Raw genomic sequence first — 22,322 nt, forward strand, 5'->3', positions numbered from 1 at the left:
TACCGTTCTCTCTCTTTCTTAATGATTTCAGGAAAAATGGAAATAGATAAGAATGTTTTTATACTAAGTATTTATGATTATTTGTCATTCTGACATATTGTGATGCCATGATTTCTACATACATGTATTATATATGTTTTGTATTGTTTGACTCCGATGATATCTTGAAAAGCGTCCTTTATAAATCCCTGGTCAGACAGAGTGTGAGCTTTCATGGATATAGAAGGCTCAACAACAGCAGCAAGTTTACCAACAACACAAGACACCTACCTTTTCACATTGAATTATTACTTTTAAACTCAGTTTGATACATAGCGCTACGACATTGATTTAAGACCTGTAGATCTATAGAAAACAATACACTTCGCGTACCACTACCTTGGCTTTTAGTTACAGATTTTAAACGCGGTAACCGTTAATATCAGTCAACTTCAGGGAATGAAATAATGCATGACACTGTCTGTCACAATCACAGACCTGTATGGGGCAACCTGAATTATTTATTCAACACCTTTCAGACCGAGAATTGTTGATAGAACGGAATGCAGAGAGGTTCTGAAAACAACACGCCACTAAAAGTTTATAGAATGCGACAAGATAGACTTTACCCTTGGGAATGTTTCTTTAGAACGCCGCCATCTTGGGGTGCTGGGCGTAAGGTCACTTCAAGGACAACCACTTGACTAATCGATCAATGTAATTCCATAATTTAATATGGAATCACACTGAAGGTAAAGCCCGCCAGATCTATTCAAGATATTACATTTAATCTGTTTATTTACATTATATTACGTTACAGTAGTTTTAGAGGGGGCCATTTGTCTAAGTTTTTAGGCCTCCCTTGCGCCAGTAATATTTATTTTCACGGTTCATCAGTTGTTGAATTTTACATGTTTGCAAATAAACAATAACAAGACAATGCTCTCACAGTAAGAGATTTGATTGAAATAAGTTCTTCTCCAAATGGTATCTGAAATTGATTATGATTACAGACCTTTAGGATTTCTGAATGCGACCATAAGCGGCTATTTCTAACGACTATCATAGACAATAGACTATAAATCTATGACAGACAATGTATTCTTAGAAACGTACAGGTAAAGGAAGGTATTGTCTACCACTATAATGTATTCTGTCGTACATTGTCACTGGAAAGGTCAAAGATACCGGTGACTGTGCTGCCATGATGACTAGCCTCCGTGGCATGCTCTCTGGGCCTCATTGGGCTTACAATAATTTTATAATTTTATTTGCAAGTTCTTGCCCGAAGGCTAATTGCAACATGAAACAATACATAGCAAGGGTATACTGTACAGATAGTGAGAGTTAACAATGTTGACTAGTAGAACACATGGCTATTCTAGAAACTACTACGGAATACAATCTACGCTTTTTCAATATACTTTTTGCTGATGACTTCTTTCTGTGCTGGGTTGTTTGTGTAGCAGGCCTGTACGGGCCTAATGGTTACGGGCTGGCTGCACAAAAGACCCAGTACAAAAGAAGTAATCAGCAAAAAGTGTATCATAAGCGCCAAAGAGGCCCAGAGAGCCTGCTATGGAGGCTACATGATGACTCAGAAACGTTGCTGGGTGGACCCGCTGTAAAGACCAGCCCAGCGTTAAAGGCGTGTGAACGCGAAGGCCTTGGGGATTTCTGTGTCTTATTGTGTGCTTTGCCCTGGGTATGACCCTGGGATTACGACATCATGCAATATCGTAAATGGGTGTAAAGAAAAGGTGGCTCCTGTACAAATAGGTGTGACGCTTCTTGGCTATGCTTTTCTTATACCCCCATTCCACTTGGACAGCGCTCTCACCGCGCTCTCACGGCGACCTCATTTTGGTCAGATCGCCGTGAGAGCGCCGACAGCGCGGCGAGAGCGCCATTGAGAGCGCCGACAGCGCCGTGAGAGCGCCGACAGCGCGGGGAGAGCGCCATGCGCGCCGTCACCTCGGCGATGGTTTTGAACATGCTCAAAACCTTCGCCGTGAGAGCGCCGAGGATGGCGATCAAAAAACGAGCGCCGAGAGAGCGCGGAGCGAGCGCGGTGAGCACCGTGAGAGCGCGGTGAGCGCCGTGAGAGCGCCCAAGGTGGGATCAAAGGGCCACAGCGAGCACTCAAGGATCGCAGCCAGCGCTCTATGAGGATTGAATGGTCTTAACTGTAGTTCAAACAAATTTCATTCTTGAAGTGGTGTATCTTGAATTTCTGGGAATTTTGTGGTCAAATCATAGTTTTGCTCGTGGGTAATGCAAATTGACGAATAACTGCAAGTACTTGCTTCCATTCAAATCAAATTCCCTCAAAGGTTTATTGTCAGTGGTTCAAAATGTGTTTCAAAATTCTGTGATTTACGTTTCTATTATAACGTAGAATGATAAAATACTAGTACATTTATTGCAAACAGTTTACATGACAGACAACACAGAAAAAAACAAGTTGAGCATACATATATTACTTAAGACACACACTGAGCGATTACTTAAGACACACACTGAGCGACCGTGCAGCGACTAAAATTGAATCTGTTTTCCCCTTGATTTCATCATTCAAATATGATGCAAGAGGTAAAGGTATGACTGAGAAGACAACAAAGCACACAAAACGTAACAAAAATTCGTTCTTTATCTCTGGAATTCGTTGAGTGATCTGTGAAATGTTAAAAAAGTTGCTGACATTTGACATTTTGGTCGCGCTGAGAGCGCGCAAGGGTCGCCGTAGAGATTCCACTTGAGCACGTTTTCCAGGAGTTCGGCGCTCTCACGGCGCTCTGGACCATTTTAGGTCGCCGTGAGAGCGCGGTGAGAGCGCCGTCCAAGTGGAATGGGGGTATTACTAATGTGCTGTTTTCTGACCGATTGTTCTAGTTGCGTACGTTTTCTAAAAGACTATGGGCCTAGAATCATACTTAACGTTAGGTCATGTACTGCGTTATGATTGTCTTAATCCAAGTCCAAACAGTTTTTATCTTTCCCTCTAGGACATAATTTCATATTGTCTATATATTGGTTGCTTGTCTAACGCATAGCATACGCGATGAATTTATTATGAGCTCAACACATACGAATCCAAGCAGAAATAACTTGGAGGTATTCAGAATTGAGATCATCAGGTTTGGGGGTATATAATAGAAATAATGTATGTTTTGGGGGGGTCGTGTTTCGTTGGGGGGGGGGGGATCGTAACCACTAGGACTGAGCTACCAGGCCACCTCCATGATGCTAGACAGCCCAGCGTTTTCCATAAACCCAAGATTTTTACCTTCAAGGGTCCGTCCGTCTTTCTAGAACAAGACACGTCACAGCAACCAGGTGTTTTCAGGCTGTTGTCTCACGGGAAAACAACTCCAACCTGTGCCCGGGGCACCCGAAAGTGTAATGACCTTTGCGTTAAGTACCGGTTATTACCTGAGGCCTGCTCTTCTTTTCAAACTGTGTTTAAAGTCAGACTGAGTGAATTTCAATAAAGAACAGGGGCAGTCAGAGGTTTCTTGATAATTTGGGTTCGGAAAACAAAAGCATAGCGCGACCATTTGTTTTCTTAAATGTGACTTTATTTTGTTAATTGCAACACACAGTACACTTAATGTAGCACAACAGTGTACAGTACGGTAGATATACAATGCATATATATATGATAGTTATGCTTTAAACATACATTCATCAAACCGTAGACGTCCATATATACAATGATGTAGTTCACACAGTACATCGTAGAGTCTGACGTATTCAAGAAGTTATACATCTCATCCCTATTTTGATGCTATGTCTTGCAGATGGGAAACTTCGCCAGAGACACACAAAATGGTTGTTCTTTAGCTTAAATTATTGCCCTCATTCCATAGCATGTGCGTGAGCCTTCACTTCACAATTGGAATACTATCCAAAATGTAAATGTATGACTGAGCAGACGACAAAACACATTTGTCTTTGAAATTCGTTGAGTAATCTGTCAAATTTAGGTCGCAAAGAGGTGGCCGCCCTTGTTGAATGGGGGTGTTACATCCTAAGAACGTACCTAGCCTCCACCAGGCCTTCTTACGGGGGAATTGCGTTTTCAGGCCTAATTACGTTCAATAATTAGCCAGGAGAGTCAGTCCACGGGAAGGTTAACAATTCCCTCTCAGACTGCGCCTGCATATGAAAACCTATGGTGGTTTTCATATGCAGGCGCTCTCCTGGCAAATATTCCCCTACAGCCGGCGTAGTCAGTCTGGTTGAGACTATTAAATGTTGAACCGTGCTTGGCTAAATGCTGCGGGGCATTCTCCGTACATCCGATATTCTGATTCAATGACCTGGAAAAACATCAGGTCTTTTCTTGCCTGCAGTGCGGTAGGTACATGATTTATTTGTCCTTAGATGTAAGTTGAAGAGACAAAAATGAAAAGAATGTTGATCTGTATTGAATATCACCTATAGGGTATCTTTCGTTCAGACCCTTTTAGTGCCTAGTGGTTTCCTTGCTGTTTCAGTAGCAGGGTATACTTTTACAGGGAGATATTACTAGCTAATTTGCCTTAGAAACCTCGTCGAACATGGAACCCCCGTTTTACGTCCCCCGATTCAATCCTGGGTCAGGAAATCTCGGTTGGGACTGCACAGTCTTTCTGAAGGGACGTAAAACGGGGTCCCGTGTTCGAGAAAAAAATCGAAGGTGCCTCGAGCACGTTAAAGGAAGGCCAGCAGCCCTTCCCTGTAAAAATGTACCCTGTTACTAGTTAACTGAAACAGCAAGCAAACTGGCTGCCCTATGTGCCACTAGATACTACAGGGGTCTGAACGAGCGAACCGGGGGGAAGCTGGTAAACCAGGTTATCAAACTCACATCTACGCACCCAACGCGACAAGAGGTTAGAGCGACACAAAAGCCCGGAATGTTGCCACGATGAACTCATCGCGATTTCGGGTCAGGCTTTCTTGACTGGGAGGTTACTTTACATTGTTTCGGGCTCCATTCGTCTCACGGTACGTGTTCTTACATAAAGACACTTTAAATCAAGTGCTGGCCGGATGGTTAAAACACACAGAAACGTGACAGAAATATTGAACAAACTCGTTGCCACCAAGTATTGTAGGAGCATCCTCACTGGATAGCTGGAAACAACGCTTGCAGTTAGATGTGTAAAGGTTACCGTTAGGTATGATCAGGGGGGGGGGGTTAGAAAATATAGAATAAAACGTGTTGCCACCAAAACTTGGCTGTGAGAGCATCGTCGCTAGAAACCGGCTCCTTGGACAGATCGTTCAGCGTAACTACTTATAACCAGCTGCTGCTGCGCCGCGTGCCTGCGAAGTTTGTGTGTTACGCCGAAGGATGGTTAGAAAATACCGGCCACATGATAGAATATGTGAAACATAAATTGTCATTTTTACGCCCCATACACGATATAGAGTTTACTGAGTCAGTGCAGGTCGGCATTTTGAGGTCGTTGGTTATAATGATTATGAACGCACTGGTTGATGTAACAGCTTCAAACAGGAAACTATGAAGCAGTGAACACAACAACCAAGAAATTAGATTGTTGCGACCTATCTCGGATGTTCCTTTGAATTCTGTCCTTCAGGCCCTGAAGTAAATTAGTTACTAAGATTCTAACAACGCCCTCTATCTCCTGAACGTGGCACTACATGTTCCATGAGGGAGGATAGAGCACATGCATGAAATGTGACTGTGTCTGAAATGTTCTTTAGTTAACAATTGATAGAAATTTATTTTCTAACGGTAACGTTAAAGATATTTATAATTCTTTTTTGGTGTTGGTTTTGCGGCTAATCGAAGAAGAGAGACAATTATTTTCTTGAAAACGGGTTTACCAGTCTATCTTCAACAAGGAAACGTCAATTTTTTTTGGACTCAGAATTACTAACGTTAACGTCGGATTGAAGACTCACAAATTCTGACTATAAACGACAAAAGCGACATTTCGATCAGTGCTAGTTATGGTACAAGCTAAATATTTAGACGCTATTTCGGTAATAAAACTACACAAAGGTCAAAAGTTACGTCATCGAACCCGGAAGTAGCTGGTCTCTGATCGATGCAGTCGCCCAAGGATTTTAAATCCGAGGTGTCGCCAGGATTTTTGCTCCTCATGCCACGTTCACCACCCGGTGTACCCGTTTATCGATGACTAACGCACAGGTAAGATTGTAGGTTACGTCACTTAAGGTTAGACATCCAGGTAACATTAATTAGATACGCAAGATAACAGTCTGTACTCAGACTCGGGAAATATACATTTTGGAATCACTGGCGGAAAGGTAGTGGGTGCTACGTGGTCATGAAACGTCTGAACGTTTCCAAAATCCATCCAGTTGCTTGAGTAACTGCTATCTTATGTGTTAAAAGTTCTTCTTCAGTTGTTTGACTTCTAGAGGGGCGGACAAAGCCCCTGTCGACGTCAAAGTCCTCTTAGATCTAGATCTAGACTTAGACATCAACAAATAAATTTACTACTATCTGAGTATTACTATTAGTAGTACGTAGCAGTGATATGTCACATTATGTATATATAGTAGCAGATAGTACAACATTTTCATGTGCATTAGACAAGTACATTAGTCCTAGTAATGTTTTATAATACGAATGATAGAAACTATACAACCCCATTTTGGTTCGGTGACATTGAACTATTGAAGGTCATCATCCAAATATAGCATATTGATTATTATGGTAGCCCCTACATGATGTATAGATTATGAATAATATGGTTCAGTACCCAAAAATCACGTTCATTTCAGTGCTATCACTTGGCTATATAATTAGTATAAAGGTTGCATTTTCAAAATATATCATATTTTGTGGTATATTGTGAGTAATATTCTTCTGTGTGTGGGATATATATATATATATACATATATATAGGGATACTTGCTTGGGTATACAATGATGAGCTTGCAAATACCACAGTCTGCAGAGCAACAGGGGTCCCTCTAAATATAGAAATGAACCAAAATAGACCAAAATACACAGAGGGGGAGGGTAGGATCCATTGAAATACAGTATGTTTGATGAGTAAACACTGCAGGCTACTGTTATCAAACTGTAAGGGTCTGGGGTCTGAATGTAAGCATGTTGTAACATAGCGGTGTTGGAGTATTGGAACGTAGGCTGTCCCCATAAGTTTCAAATACTGTAGATGCAGATTCTGAAATGTTTGCGGTGGTTTTATGTTAACGCTTTTTGCGGTACACTCTTTACCGTGAACTGAAAAGCACCGCAAACACTCCATTTTCTCCCTACCACGAAATTGAATCCCCGCAAACATTTCTGCATTTACAGTACCACTTCCACACACACATACACACATGATTTTTATTTTCCCTCTGAGCAGGAGTTCCCGCCAGTTGTTAGCCTGAACGTGGGCGGGCACCGCTACACCACCACGCTGTCCACCCTGCGCAAGTATGAGGACTCAATGTTAGCGGTCATGTTCAGTGGCAGGCACCAAGTTCTCACAGACAAGGTCATTCTTTGTTATCATTCTACAAACTATGTTATCATATCAGTCCGAGGTAGCCCCCAGGTCCACCAGGCCTTCTTAATATTAACAGCTGAATTTGGCAAAAATATGGTGAGTAATCAGTCTCCTTGGCAGACTCCTGTAAGGTAATAGTAAAACTGTAACTTGAAAAAGAAAACAGCCGGAAGGAGTCTGCAAAGGAGGCTAGTGAGTAATTGACCAGGAGAGTGAGAGTACATGTAAGTGATGTTTGTGCTCGATTCCCTACTTTTCAAGTCTGAGGACTCCATGTTAGCGGTCATGTTCAGTGCGAGGCACCATGTACTCACCGACAAGGTCAGATTATCATTATTATGATAGTATTTTGCATGATCTTATGCAGCTTAAAGGTAGCGTGCATAGCACTCCATTAAGATAAACTGGATCAATATCACTTTTTTTCTTTTATCATACATGAAACAAAATGTCACTTCACTTTTCCACTGTGTAATCTACATAACATGATAGAGGAGGAAACCAATGCTAGCAGTGTACTAGATAATAGTATATTATCTAATGCTTAGTAGTCTAATGAATTTATGTTTAGCTGTTCCATTAATATTTTCCTGTCAAACATGTAGAATGTTTTGTTTACCCCATTCTGCCTCTCAGGTCTTAATCAGAAAAGTGTTCCCTGTTTATATTGACTGTTTTGTGTATTTTCCAGGATGGCCATTATTTCATTGACCGGGACGGCACCTTCTTCAACCACATTCTGAATTTCCTTCTGTCCGAGGCGTTACCACCTCCTCATGTAGGCCAACAGGTTTACGAGGAAGCGACGTTTTACGGCATCGAAGCTTTGGCCAACCAGCTTCTAGTCTACAAGGATGTTGCCGTGAAACAGAGGATGGAAAAATGGGTGTCGAGACATCCCCAGGTCACAGCGATTGCTTTGAGAATGATGGCGTGCGCCGTAGAGAAGTACCACAAAAACAACGACTTTCATTGTACGGAGACGCAAGTCAGGACTACGCTAGACCGGGGGTATACGGCAGAGTTTTGCGTCGGCGCGGTGGTTGGTTCATATCCCTGCGAAGTCCCCATCCCGAAAGAGTTCTTCAAGTCAAAGTGGAAGGACACCCATGGATGTATCAGCACAGATGGACCCATAGACTTCTCGTCTCCAGTCACTGTTACCGACACTGATTGGATCAAAGGACTACTCCAACACCAGTTTGAGAAACGTGGACTTTCTGTGACTCTGACCACAAAGATCTGCCACTGTTCAAAAGAGTCCAGGACAATTAGTCAGCATTTCAAACTCAGTAGTCTGAATGGAACCATCTTTGTTTACTGTGGGAAGGTTGCAGTGAATGCTACTTTTACCTGGTCAAAGTAGTAGCAAAGAACAGAAAATATATTTGGTTCAAATTTTGTATCATAGTAAGACTGACATCTAAAAATATTCAGAAGTATACAGAAGGCTCAAGTTGTAGCATCTTTACACTGTAGTTTCTGATGTTCAGTGCCATGGACATAGACATAATGTGCCAAACCAAACATCAAAGCAATAAAGTTTAAGCCATCTCACAGTACAGCTAACATGAACAGATTTGGGAAATCAAAGCATTGTTATTTTTTAAATGGCAAACTAGAATTAACAGATTTAAATTAGACTGACATATTATGTCCATTAGTACGTGTATGAGTTTAAGCAAGCTGCTTGGTTTTGAGATTGTGGCTACGTTACTGTAGTACTAAGCATTGAAATTCCTTTGTGCGCTTTTATATGATACATGACATTGTATTCAATGTGCTTTATGACTTAATTGTATTATCTACAATTATAACATTTATTGAAGCAATTTATGTTTTAAGGTTCTTTCATCTTTCTTAAGCGGCATAAGCAATGCACCTACAAAGAGATGGTCAGATGACCTTGCATGTTGTTTTTATTTCATTTGAGATACTACATGTACTACTAACAGTACCATGCTTCAGATTAGGCTGAATGGCAGTTGTATCTTAGACTTAGGAGCCTTTAATGAGTTTAACCTTTAGTGCAATGAAATACACACCAAGTCTAGGTTTGCGCCCGGGTCTGAACACATCTGGAAAGTGAAGAGTTGCAAGTTGTTGTGACAAAAGGTCCTCACTGCACCTGAAGAATCTCCCCCCCCCCCCAAAAAAAAAAAAAACAATAAGTCATTTGGTTGTCTTCATGTAACTCTCAGTAGTATTGATAATACAACTTGATTATACTTTAAATGGACTTAATATCGCGGGGGTCTTACGGCTGTGCGAGCTAGACGTCAAATCAACACCAATATGTATGCACATGATACTAAAAATCATAATCATCAATCATAACATGGTCAATCAATTGTCTGCCTTTTGGTTTATTCTTGAATAATACATTGATGATCAACACTACGTTCATGGTAAGTCAAGACGATTTCCAAGCTGCAGAACGCCAGGCAACATTTCCTTGGGTGTGTAGTAAGATCAAGGTAGGAAGCCATAAAAGCTAGGTGTTGCCACCAAAATTACCTTTATTGCATAGTTTTCCTACTTCTCTCCGCTCAACAATAGAAGATATATGGGCTGCAATCGGGGCAATCGACGCTCTTTTCCCTCGGTGTCAAGAGCGCCACTATGCGGATTACGAAAGAATGGTACATGAGTAACGTTGGCAATACGATTTTACATTGGATATCTAGAAGCGACCCCTAGCAGTCAATGAAATAAATGCAGCAAATTGAATGGCGCTTCATAACAGTTGCACATTGATTGGTCAATAACTTCTATATTGACCAATCAGCATACAACAGTATCTGATGTGCGGTAATATTGATAGTACTGTATTATCCGTATGTCTACCAAGAGAACCAATCAGCATTCACATTACCCTGAGACCGCACAACACAGTATATATCCGCAACTGAGCGGTAACAAAAATAGTACGACCGAAATTTTTAAACCGTTTGTAAAAGCTGAAACGTGAGAGCTAGGGAGGCATTGAATTAACTGCACAGTAGTATAATTAGTTGGCTTTCAGATCGTATGAATAGAATTATAAAGTTTGGTCAGTCGGCGTACAAATGGGCGGACCTTTACAGTTGACTGCTGAAGTGAGCCGGCAGAGGGCGTCAGGATGTAAAAGAACTATATATTTTTCGTTTATTGTTATTTTTTTCGATTGTAACCTCGAATTCAGCATATTTATTTGTCGCGCTTCTCTAAGGTATACTACTTTAGTTTAATTAGCGTCTGTGTCGTCACTTTGTGGTCCTTAACTATAGAAATCCCCATAGGGGAAAAACTGTGTTCTGCTGCCTTGACAGGTCTAGTTGCAGTTCTACTTCATGCCGCTATGTTACAGAGGCGTCATTGAACCGCAGCGAGTTGCTTGATCGAAATGGCTTGAACTCTTTCGCTAATTAGCTTTGTAAAATGCAATTAAGGACCCTGACAGACTAGATGAGGAGTTTGAAAGTGAGCTTATATGTATATGAACGTTAACATGTACTCAATATTGAAATTAATATTAGTGGGCAACATCAGCATTTCAGCGGCATAAGTCGGCCGAACTATTATCATAAACCACTCTATTATCATAAACTATTGCTATTATCATAAACTATTGCTATGGCACTAAAACACCATAAAGTACAACGCATAACATAGAAAATACACAAACAACAACATACATTAACTAACTGCCATATCTAGATGAAAACATAGCATTCACCGTTGCATTAACACCATACGGTGAAAAATTTGGTATATTTCTTGACAATCAGACAAAAACATTGCATTTGTTCGACGTGCTATTGTTACTCTGATTACGATTGAAATTATGATCAATAGCCCTTCAGAAAGTGACAATTTACAGGAAATTACCATTAGGAAGATACAAGGTAAAACATATTATCTAGAACCCAATATCCCATTGCTTTTTTTGCAAAATTTCTTGTGCAATTCTTGCTTTTACATGGTCGCAGTTTCAAGTTCAAAGTTAAACAAGACTAAAAATGTCAAACCCCTTTGCGAGTCTTTCGTGATTTCCCCATTCCCGAAAAGGTCGAAATTTGGCAATTTGGCGGTCTCCTTTGTCACTTTTCTGGATACGGCCGGCAGCGGTACTGCAGATAAGGTTCCAATAGGGTATATACTCCTGTCATAAAATACGAATATATCTAAGGCATTAGGCTTAGAGCATTGAAAACTTGACCAAACAGGTCTGAAAGTCTCCAAATACATGTAGGATGACATGTAAGACTTTGCAAATCACGCGTCTCCATGCAGGACCGATTTTTAGATACGGGGGATGGAGCTCATGTCACGCATATCGAAGCGCCTCCTATATTCATACATATTTCAAGTTTAGTCCATAATTAGTGGGTTAAGGGACCATGTGAACTGCATCCACTTTCCCTAAGGTAACTTGGCCTTGTTAACACTCAAATTCACCCGCTATTATGAATAAAATGACAGAGAACTGTACATCAGACCACAGAATGATATCACAGAGAATAGCCTTCAAACTATACGTTAGTTGTACAGACTGGCTTGCTGAAAAGGCTGCACATGTTTGCAGCAGTCTAGAATGGCCGATTAAACATGTTTTGACGTTTTTTTTTCATCAAATCATGTTTGACGTACCATTTTATATAAACAGGTAATTTCAGGCAACATTGGACAAGAACCATTTATAATTTTCAGTAGGATAGAACCTATCTATATAGTTTACAGGTACAGTATGTCCTTCTCATATAATTTTAGGGTCTAGTGTTCAGATATTTGTCATATAAATAGCGGATGAACAGTCAAGGCAAAATCAAAGTTGTCATAGAAAAAAAAGGATAAGATCTCCAAGCAGATGTTGGGATGAAAGAGTGTAATATTTTCCGAGAGACCGCCGGGCTTCTCTGACAGTCCCTAACCCGATATGAGTGGATGCATAGTGATTAAAAGGCCAAAGTTCCTCAGGGAAGCGAATTGTGCCCACACATACCCTAAAGTTACTCATTACGGACTAGACTTGATGTATACATGAATATAGGCGGCGCTTCCGCGGATATGGCATGAACTCCACACACGCACTTAGAATCGACCGTGTCTATGCCAGCGTGTATTTTGAACAGTCCAGGTCATCTAAATGTAAGTAAATACTTCCAGACCTGTTAAGTCGAGTGTTCATCGGCTTTTAGCATACTGCCTTGAATAGTTTCACGTTTTTATTAGACGGAAGTAAATACCCTATTGGAGCCTAATCTGCAGTACCGTTCCCGGCCGTATCGTGAAAAGTGACAAAGGGGACCGTCAAATTGCCAAATTTCGGTCTTTTCGGGAATGGGGAAATCACGAAAGACTCGCAAAGGGGTTTGAAGTTTTCAGGCTTGTTTGACCTTGAACTTGAAACTGTGACCATGCAAAACCAAATATGACGATATTTTAGACATTTCGCAAAAAATATAACTGATGTTTATATCCACATGTATCCCACTCACTAATATACTAGCATCTACATCGATGTCTTGATTCTATGGATTAAGCAGCTTGGCTGACAAATTGCGCCTTTGTTATCGCAAATATAGTTGTATCTAATTTGAGGGGAATAATGTTTGCTCAGTAGCTAAAAGTTCCACCTGCAAAAGTGGCAGTCTGAGTGAAAAGTTTTCGAGTGGCGTCACAACCTACGGTGTCCCCCGAACCCTGGCCGACAAGAACCGATGTGGTTCAGATTTTCGACGATTTCCATATTTAGAACTCGCGGGATTAATCCACCAAAATAATTGCTTCCCTCAACTTGGCTCTAATCGAAATTAAAAGAAACTTTTCATATCAACTGGGCCGATTAGAGAGGATTCTGCATCGCTCAAAAAACGGGAAAAACATTTTTTTTCGATCGGACTACTTTGTTTCTTGCAGCAGTGTAGCCTCGCGCGGAGTAATATGTAAACGAGACCTGAACTCGTGCGTGCGGACAGGGTCGTCGATCGAGTTGTCCTCTTTGATTTCTGGATTTTGCCATCTTGCCCGTGTTCGAGAAATAAGATGTACGTATATATCTACATCTAGAAACTGTAACTACATCACTAACGTTACTCTGCAAGTACACACTAGGAGAGTGTGGTTAAAGTTTGTGTTAGTCTGAAAACAGACGTCCTAAAGTTACGTCTAAATTAGTGGGGGAGGGGGGCACCGAAGTTGGGTTGCTGTCAGTTCGAAAGTCATGATTTGCATTGCTGTTAACTTTATGCCTAACGGTATGGGAATCATTAACGTGTGAAATCACCAATAGGATTTAGCTACGACATAGCAGTTTGACTTTGACATGATATACATTGTGCACCTATTTAACGTTACAATGTCTGAGATTGTGTTCGAATTTTCATCCATAATCTAGATATTCCCAACAATGGATGCCATGGCTAGAGTGTGGAGAAAGATCCCGGGTGTAAAGGAGAACTGTTATGCTGAATGGTTCTTCGAGCAGCTATGGGGGTTCCGGTTCGAGGGTCACCTGGTGGATGTGACCCTGTGTGCTGAAGGGAGAGAGATCCCCTGTCATCGCTTGGTTCTGTCCGCCTGCACTGACTACTTCAAGGCCATGTTCAGTGGAGCCCACAGCGAAAGTAAGAAGGACAAGATTGAGATAGGAGGGGTAAGTGGGGAGGCTCTAGAGAGGCTGGTGGATTTTGCCTACACATTCAATATCCGCATCTCCAGTGATAATGTGCAGCCGCTGTTCGAAGCAGCCAACATGCTGCAGATCAAGTATGTGGAAGAATCTTGTGAAGAGTTTCTGGAAAAAAAGTTGGGTCCCAACACATGTTTGAGAACTTGCAATTGGGCATTGGCGGACAAGCTGTCGTACCCACATTTGTCTGCGCTGGCAAGAAGCTACGCTCTAAAGAAGTTTGAAAAGGTATGCCGGACTGAGGAGTTTCTTCAGCTTCCAGTACGCTTCCTGAAGGTGTACATCTCAGATGAAGGCCTTCACGCCAGGGAAGAGGAACGTGTATTAGAGGCGATCATGCGTTGGGCAAGACATGATCTTAAGGAGCGGCAGAGACATCTTGAAGAGTTGTTGGCATGTGTTCGTTTCTCGTGTATGGACCAAAGTTCACTTGAGAAGATCATCGAGACAGACCCGGTGCTGTCAGAAGTTCCTGGCATCAAAGAACTGATCAATGATGGTTCCAGACATGTAAGACCTCGCATGATTCAACAAGAAGAGATTATAGTGCTTGCTGGTTCCAGAGGAGTGTCACCAATCGAGTCAGGAGCAAATGAATCTATATACAGACTTAATCTCCATTGTGACGTGGTTGACTCTAACCTGATGCCTCGATCCCTTCGCGACAGTGAGGCATGTGCCGTCTGTGTTGTGAACAATGACATCATTCTGACAGGGGGTACTGTGTCTCCGTCCCAAGCTGTCAGATACAACTCTTCAAGGAATTCTTGGATCAAGCTGCCATCTTTGAGGAAGGGAAGGTTGTGGCATGGAATGGCAGCTGTGAACGGATAGGTGTACGTGGTTGGTGGCCAGAACCCGGGCAATGCTCCACGCAGAAACCTATCTTCCGTTGAAGTGTACACAAAGGGGAAACGATGGAAAAAGGTTAAACCACTAAAAGCGGGTGTCAGCAACTTTGGCATAACTGCCTGCTGTGACAAAATATACGTATTTGGAGGTGAGATGGATCCGATGACAACTATACAGTGCTATGACCCCATCCAAAATGAGTGGACCATCAAAGCAATGCGATTGGGAGAACCAGCATTATGTGTTAGGGCGTGCACAATCAACTCCAAGATCTACTTGGTCGGTGGTAGATTGCCCCGTGTAATACGCTATGATCCTCAGTTTGACTTGATTGAGGAGATGGCTGAGAGAGTGACCATGTGGAACCAGTGTAGTGCCACAGTGTGCGGCTCGGAAATCTACATCACTGGTGGTTTGAGCAAACCGTTCCTGGGCATTTTCCCCCCACATATAAAAGTTCAGTGTTACGATGTGAGCACCAATACCATGAGTATGGGTTCCTTGAAAAGTCTACCGGTCCCACTATTCGACCACCACACTGTAACCGTATCAAAGCACCATAGCTAAGCTAGAGGGTAACAGTCCCTAACTGTTTGATTACTATCTTATCAGACCTTAGACTTAATCGGAACAGAATTCTTTGGCTACTAGTACTATAGCTAGCATTTTGTTTTAGTTAGTGTAATGGTAATCGTGAGGTAGCGAAGCAACCAATTAATCTGGGGGATGGTATGAAAGGGGATCTTGGTCCATACAGTGAGGAAGTTTTGAAAATGTAAGGCAAAAAGTTGGTATTATAAAGGTACCCATGGGGGGACTTATTTCTTTTTAGACCACTGGTAATAAAAAAGATTTTTTGTCAGTTTAGAGGATCATATCAACATTCTAGTTTAGCGTGGTGGTCACAAATAATAGCATGGCCTGTTATTCTATAATGGACTAACTAGAACCCTGTGTGAGTGATGTTACAGGGTAGCAAGCTGAAGGATGCATCCTTTGACTAAGTTCAGACTCTAGTTAGTAGTAGCAGACATTTCAGTACCTTTATTTTCTTCCCTTAGCTAAGAGGAGTATAACTTTTGTGATAGATTAGACAAGGATTTTTTGTTGACTACAAACTAGATGTGTGGCAATAGATTGTTACTATCTTTTCAGAAGTAATCAGATGTGATTTCTTTGTTAGGTGTTATCACACTAAAACTATACTAGGATTGTTAAGTATTTGTAATTTTTTGCAAGTTTTAGATTATTTAGTGCTATTATTGCAACTTTTAGATCATTTTTTAGTCTTATTTTCGAAACTTCTAGATCATTTTTGTGAAGACCAAATCAAGGTGTTGAATATGTTGATGAGTGCTACCTTTGTTAAGTCCTTCTGCCAAACATTTGATAGCTAACTTTAGGTCATCTTGAATAGGTTCATTTACTGACATATAAAGCTATGAAGAACTGTAATTGGTCAACTTTGTCTCATCCTATAATATATTGTGAAGAACAGACTAAGACTATAAGTGTTACATACATGTAACTCTACACCAAAGCTACTCACCTACACATGAATGAATCAAACTTTGCAAATTCTGTGATGACATTTATTGAGAGAGCAAGTGAAAAATCATAAGTAAACATATGCATTAAAGGACATACACTTAAGATATTGTGGTAAGTTTTTCTGCAAATAGAGAATATCAAGACTCTTGTTTAAAGACCCACTACACTATGTTTGAAGGAGCACTTGTAGTTGTATCAAGTTTGTTGTTTTGTGAACAAAACTTTTCTAATGTCTTTTAGACCTCCCTAAATTAAAAACTGCAACAGAAAGCACAACGAAAACTACCTGTGAAAAAGTACCTGGTGTGATACTATACATTGCACAATCAATTTACATATTTTCCATATAATGACAATTATTATGTACAAGTTGCATAGCAAAGTTTAGTGTAAAACTCAGTGTATAATTTTTCACCATTTATAATAAACTTTGCCATCAGTAGAAAGATCTACCAGCTACTAGACATCATAAACGTCAAAACTAGCTCTAAACCTGTTTACGATCAGGAATCTAAGTTTAACTTTACAAAAATACAGACCAAACATAATCTATATTCACAAATACAGTTGTTTTTATTATGTTTTAACAAAGTAAATATACATGTACAGACTTTCGAATTCAATACTAGAAGGCAGTGAATTTTGTTGAAAGCATACATTATGTTACTAATCCTCAAATGCTAACAATTCTCAAGTTGGCTAAAAAAATTGTTTTGAATTCTATGCATTTTGTACTTATGACAAAATCTTGTTTAATATCTTTCTACAAAATCCTACTAAGTATGGATACCCTTTACCCTCTATTCACTTAATTTTAGTAGCACTGCTGTGCTACGTTGACTTTGTACAACATCTAGACCATAGTTTACTTTACATCCAGATTCAACAATATCAAAAAGATCTTTGTTCTATTTAACAAGCATTTCAAAATGTCTCACGAGAAAACTGCTCCAGTACAAGAAAAGTTCAGTAATTTTTTCTATTTCCTAACAGTTGGTCAGTAAGAGATGAAGTTTTTGATAAAGAATTTGTTCATTGTCTGTGATTTCTATGACCTTTGAAACACTATGGAAAATTGTAACATCCAGCACTGAAAACTACTCAATATTGTATTCACAAATTATATTCTGTAAAATTCCAAAGTGATGGCACTCACTAGTAAGGTACAGTGCTACTAGTTTCAGGTTTCTGTAAGACTTACAATATGTTTGAAAGTTCAGCCATTCCATTATAGTAATGGGTAGAGTTGTGCTTCAAAAATCTAAGTTTACTTTAAGTCAGAATTTTTTGCCATTAAATGGAATGGTCTGATATAATTAGATTGAAGTTAAACACAAAAAGCACAATCCTCCCATCCAAAGTGTTGGTAAAACCCCCATTCCACTGATGTGGCTACTGTTGAGCTACCTCAAAAATAACCTGATAGTTATTTTTCAGATCATGGATCATATTCAATGTAGAAAGTGGGGTTAAATTTTCCTGACCGGCCTTTGTGTCCCCTGCTTCTCTTATTGGGTCAGTTAGTCCTCACTCTTAGTGGGTCAAGTTTGCCTCTATCTTTGATGTTTCTGTCTTAGAGGGAGAAGAGATGATGTTCCAGTGCCAAAAAGTGGGCTCAGAACTGAGCAAATTTCTTAGAAAAAAGTCACAGGTCATACAATCCAAAATAGTTACTCAAGCAACTGGATAAAATTTTTAAACAGACGTTTCAGACAGTATCTGCTATCTTTTGTCAGTGACTAAGGAAAGATCTGGTAGAACCAGGTTTTACACCAAAACACTGACGAAAAAAGCGAATGCTGTCTGAAACATCTGACTGTTTTAAAATTTTATCCAGTTGCTTGAGTAACTATTTTTCCTCTTATTACCTGGATGTCTAACCTTCATCAACAAATCCAATTTTGGTTGCTCAACAGTGTCCACGCAATAGAAAGGGGTAATAGACAGGTGCTGGGAACACCCCTGGAATATCTCACAGCATATTCTAGTTGGAGGCGTATCCGGCACGTTTGCAAAACAGGAAAGCAGTCAGGTTGTCGATCGACCCTCCCACCAGTTTGTACGCTATCGCCATGGTGACGAGCAGGATACAGTATGCGGGGATGATGGTGGCGGGCTGGAGCGGGCGGATTAAAGTCTGGAACGAGAGAAAAAAATTTCCATCAGGAAAGTCAGCGCAGGTGAGTGCACAAGTTAAAGGCAGACTAAACTTAATTTCGTAAAGCATACTGCATTATTTTAAATATACCACTAAGACCAGTTTTGACTTGTTTTACACTAGTCCATCATAGATTTTCGTTTTTACAACATTTCAAATTGGCGGCCTGGTGCCCGTAATACTCAACGAGTCCAAAGACCGTGACGTCAGAATCCGTCAGAATCCGACTCGGCCCCAGAATCTATTCTATAGAACACGCATCAATTGTAACAGATGGATTCTGACGTCACGGTCTTTGGACTCGTTGAGTATTACGGGCACTAGGCCGCCAATTTGAAATGTTGTAAAAACGAAAATCTATGATGGACTAGTGTAAAACAAGTCAGAATTGGTCTTAGTGGTATATTTAACATAATGCAGTATGCTTTACGAAATTAAGTTTAGTCTGCCTTTAACACAAAATAGCTATGACATCACCATATGGTACGATGTTGTTGTTCACCTTGTAGTGCCTAGTGGCACATAGGTTGGCAAGTTTTCTTGCTGTTTCTGTAGCAGGGACCTGGGTGTATTTCTACTGGGAGGGGTTGCTAGCCCTTCTACTATAACATGCTCAAGGCATCTCCTCAAACATGGGACCCCCATGTGCAGCCCCAACAGAGATTTCCTTCCCAGGAAGAAGTTACAATGTAAATATCGGGTATATGTATATGTGTACTGTAGATATTAAATGAAATGAATGCCACACAGTGTACTAGTATTCTATATCACCTTAGGTAGTATGACTGCCCATCGAAAGGCAAAAGATGTCTATGATGGACATGTACACAGCAAATGCAGTATATCAAACACATGGCCAGGTTTGCACTAAGAACCAACTTACCAGACATGAGATGAGCATGTGGAATCCGACCACGAACGACACAGCTGGGATATTTCTCTTGTCACAGCCCCAGAAGAAGATCACGTTCCAGAAGGTGTGGAGGAGGATGAAACAAGAGGTCATCAGGGCTAGAGAGACAAGATAAACATGTTTTAAGTCCTCAAATGAAGAATCTGTTAATTTGTTATGAACACCATTGTGCAAACTGTCTAATCAAGTGCAAAAGTGTTGCAACTACTTGGTCTATTTGAAGATTGCCAGAGAAGAGAATACAACATCATTATCAAATACAGTCAAACCTGTACAAGTGACCACCTTCATATAAGGACCACCTGGCCAATGTGACCACTGTTTGGTTGTTCCTTAGAATGATTTACCCCATGATGGGCCATCAAAACAAAAATTAAGAATCCTGTCTGTAGTGACCACCTGTCCTATAGACCAGATTTTAAATTCATTGGTCCCTTGAGTGGTCTTTTGGGGCAGTTTTGACTATATGAGAAAAAAACAAAACTGTATCATGAACAGAAGACTAAGATGTTTGACTATCTCACCAGATGTGAGGAAGAAGTATGGAGTATCGCCATGGATTCCAACTGTCCCTGGTCCTGTTGCCATGGCGATGACGTTCACCAATGAGAACGCTCCACTCATCAGGCCAAAGCCAAGTCCAGCAACTGAGAAAAATAAGATGTCAAACAAATTCTCTTGTAATACACTGCATGGATTTGGCATTGTGAAAAAACAAAAATAATAATATCATGATCATTTTGACCATGAGGGTCCAAAACATAACACAAACACTATGATTTATAGCACATCCACATCCACACACACTGTAGAAAATTTGTGTAAGTCCAAATACTTGTGTTGGAAATTGTAGTTTAACTTTGATATAGACACACATACTGTAGTTATAGATGGACATAAACATGCAGTACTGAATACAGTGTTTGGCAAGTGATGTAAAAACCTTGCAGACTTACCATAAGCGATCATGTGCTTGTCTGATGCTGTCGGAGGCTCATCACTGAAGGTTTGGAGGCCCTCGTCTGCTTTTCTGTGGAAGTTTGGGAAAGAAATACATTAGTTTACTGAACACTTTAAATATGACACATGTACATACATTAATACTTTATATGAGGTCAGGAGCATGGAAAAAGTTATAGTATGGTACTCATAAGTTATTTGTTACATACATAGGCTTCTCCAACAGCAGGCTACAATCTTATATACTAGTAAGTGATAGTAAGTTATACAAGTTGCAATTGTACAGTGGCATCAATAGCCTTGTGGCTAGGGTAGACTAGAAATCCAGAGGTCCTGGGTGAACTTCTAACTGGCCCCAATGTTGTGCTCTTGGATTAGACTCAGGTGAAAATAAGTATCAATACTATAGCATTGATCATGGATGTCCTTTGGATAGGAGTTTTAGGACAGTCAATGGACCATTTCATCGAACCCACCACACTAATCAATTAAGAGTAGGCATATGTCCCAATGTGTTCTGGCCCCAAACCTATCTGTTCTGCCCTTAATAGCCTGTGGCAAGCTGGGCAGCCTTTATTAATAGCTATATGTTAGTCTAACCAATATACTAGTATCAATAAAGAATCATACACTAAGTCTAACCTGAGCAGCTTGTAGATGAAGAATCTGAAGACCTCCTGGAACAGAACGGAGAAGACGACTCCGAAGGCCAGCTGGTCCTTGAGCGGCCAGACGATGTTCCACAGGACGGAGGAGAACAGCAGGGAGAGCAGCCAGAAGAAACACCTGGGGGAGGGGGGCATCAAGAAATCTTCAATTTTTATTGTATTGAAAGTTGCAACACAGCAATACACAGATCAGCTCAGACAGCATTGAGTATCTTATGAAATCTAGTTTCTAAGAGTAAGACAATATACCATAAGAAAGTTAACATATTAGACTAACATCAGTTTAAGTGCTATGTTAACCTACTTGATGTTACAATACATCATGTATTGTATCATACATCCATAAGCTTAGTATACTGAAAGTGTGTGTGTGTGTGGGGGGGGGGGGGGGGGGTATTACTGAGAGCACTTTTGCTAAGCTGGTTCTATATGTGGAAAATATGATATCTGGCTACCATATGATTCACAAAAAAAGTATCCAGGTACATATGTGTGTGATATCATGACGCACGATTAGCATAATTATATCGTGTCAAGGAAAAGAAATATAATATATATCAGAACTCACCCGGCAATAAGAATAATGATCCTCAGCGGTTCCCGTGCGATTGTGAAGATGAAGAGAGCGAACGCGGGTCCGTACGCGATGAACGTGCAACCAAAGAACTCTTTTGCCGTCATTTTTCTCAAAAAAATCACAGAACAACTTCCGAGTAAAAAAATTACAATTTTTCAGCTCGATCGGAAGCTACGCATGAAGGTTTACAGGAGCGATTAACTCGTTATTGTGGCTTCAGGGATTCACTTAACCCTTACTGTAGTTTTCTAAAACTGTACTACCGATAAAACGCCAGTTTTAAGCCAGAAATGAACATAATTTGGGATGGAAAAAAATGACGGACAACACAATCTTTTGTACTTCCGGTTTGGGATAGCTCGTCCCGCAAAGGCTCATGGGACTTGACGTCCAAGCCTGACGTCATTTTCCCAGCGAAGTCTACCGGATTTTGTCAGAACTGCAGGGTCGAAAATTCATGACTTTCATTTCTTCAGACCTCGGGTA

General features: G+C 40.6%; 3 protein-coding genes across 3 annotated transcripts; 2 read left to right on the top strand and 1 right to left on the bottom strand.

Annotated features, from left to right (window-relative positions):
• Nucleotides 1-5,956: 5,956 nt before the first annotated feature.
• LOC136425054 (uncharacterized) lies at nucleotides 5,957-9,046 on the top strand. Its single transcript, XM_066413806.1, has 3 exons — nucleotides 5,957-6,148; nucleotides 7,341-7,472; nucleotides 8,176-9,046. Exons 1-3 carry the CDS (start codon nucleotides 6,134-6,136, stop codon nucleotides 8,848-8,850), a joined length of 822 nt encoding a protein of 273 aa, XP_066269903.1. The 5' UTR covers nucleotides 5,957-6,133; the 3' UTR covers nucleotides 8,851-9,046.
• A 4,334-nt stretch (nucleotides 9,047-13,380) lies between these two features.
• Nucleotides 13,381-16,462, top strand: LOC136425048 (kelch-like protein 24). Its single transcript, XM_066413799.1, has 2 exons — nucleotides 13,381-13,513; nucleotides 13,864-16,462. Exon 2 carries the CDS (start codon nucleotides 13,876-13,878, stop codon nucleotides 14,989-14,991), a length of 1,116 nt encoding a protein of 371 aa, XP_066269896.1. The 5' UTR covers nucleotides 13,381-13,513; nucleotides 13,864-13,875; the 3' UTR covers nucleotides 14,992-16,462.
• A 125-nt stretch (nucleotides 16,463-16,587) lies between these two features.
• LOC136425056 (gamma-secretase subunit Aph-1-like) lies at nucleotides 16,588-22,214 on the bottom strand. Its single transcript, XM_066413808.1, has 6 exons — nucleotides 21,828-22,214; nucleotides 21,234-21,377; nucleotides 20,588-20,661; nucleotides 20,156-20,278; nucleotides 19,602-19,729; nucleotides 16,588-18,697 (listed from the first exon to the last, which is right to left on the bottom strand). The coding sequence occupies exons 1-6, from the start codon at nucleotides 21,938-21,940 to the stop codon at nucleotides 18,545-18,547; spliced, it is 735 nt and encodes a 244-aa protein (XP_066269905.1). The 5' UTR covers nucleotides 21,941-22,214; the 3' UTR covers nucleotides 16,588-18,544.
• Between the last annotated feature and the right edge of the window lie 108 nt (nucleotides 22,215-22,322).

Source organism: Branchiostoma lanceolatum, chromosome 19 (genome assembly GCF_035083965.1).
Source record: "Branchiostoma lanceolatum isolate klBraLanc5 chromosome 19, klBraLanc5.hap2, whole genome shotgun sequence".
In the NCBI taxonomy this organism is placed as follows: Eukaryota; Metazoa; Chordata; class Leptocardii; order Amphioxiformes; family Branchiostomatidae; genus Branchiostoma; species Branchiostoma lanceolatum.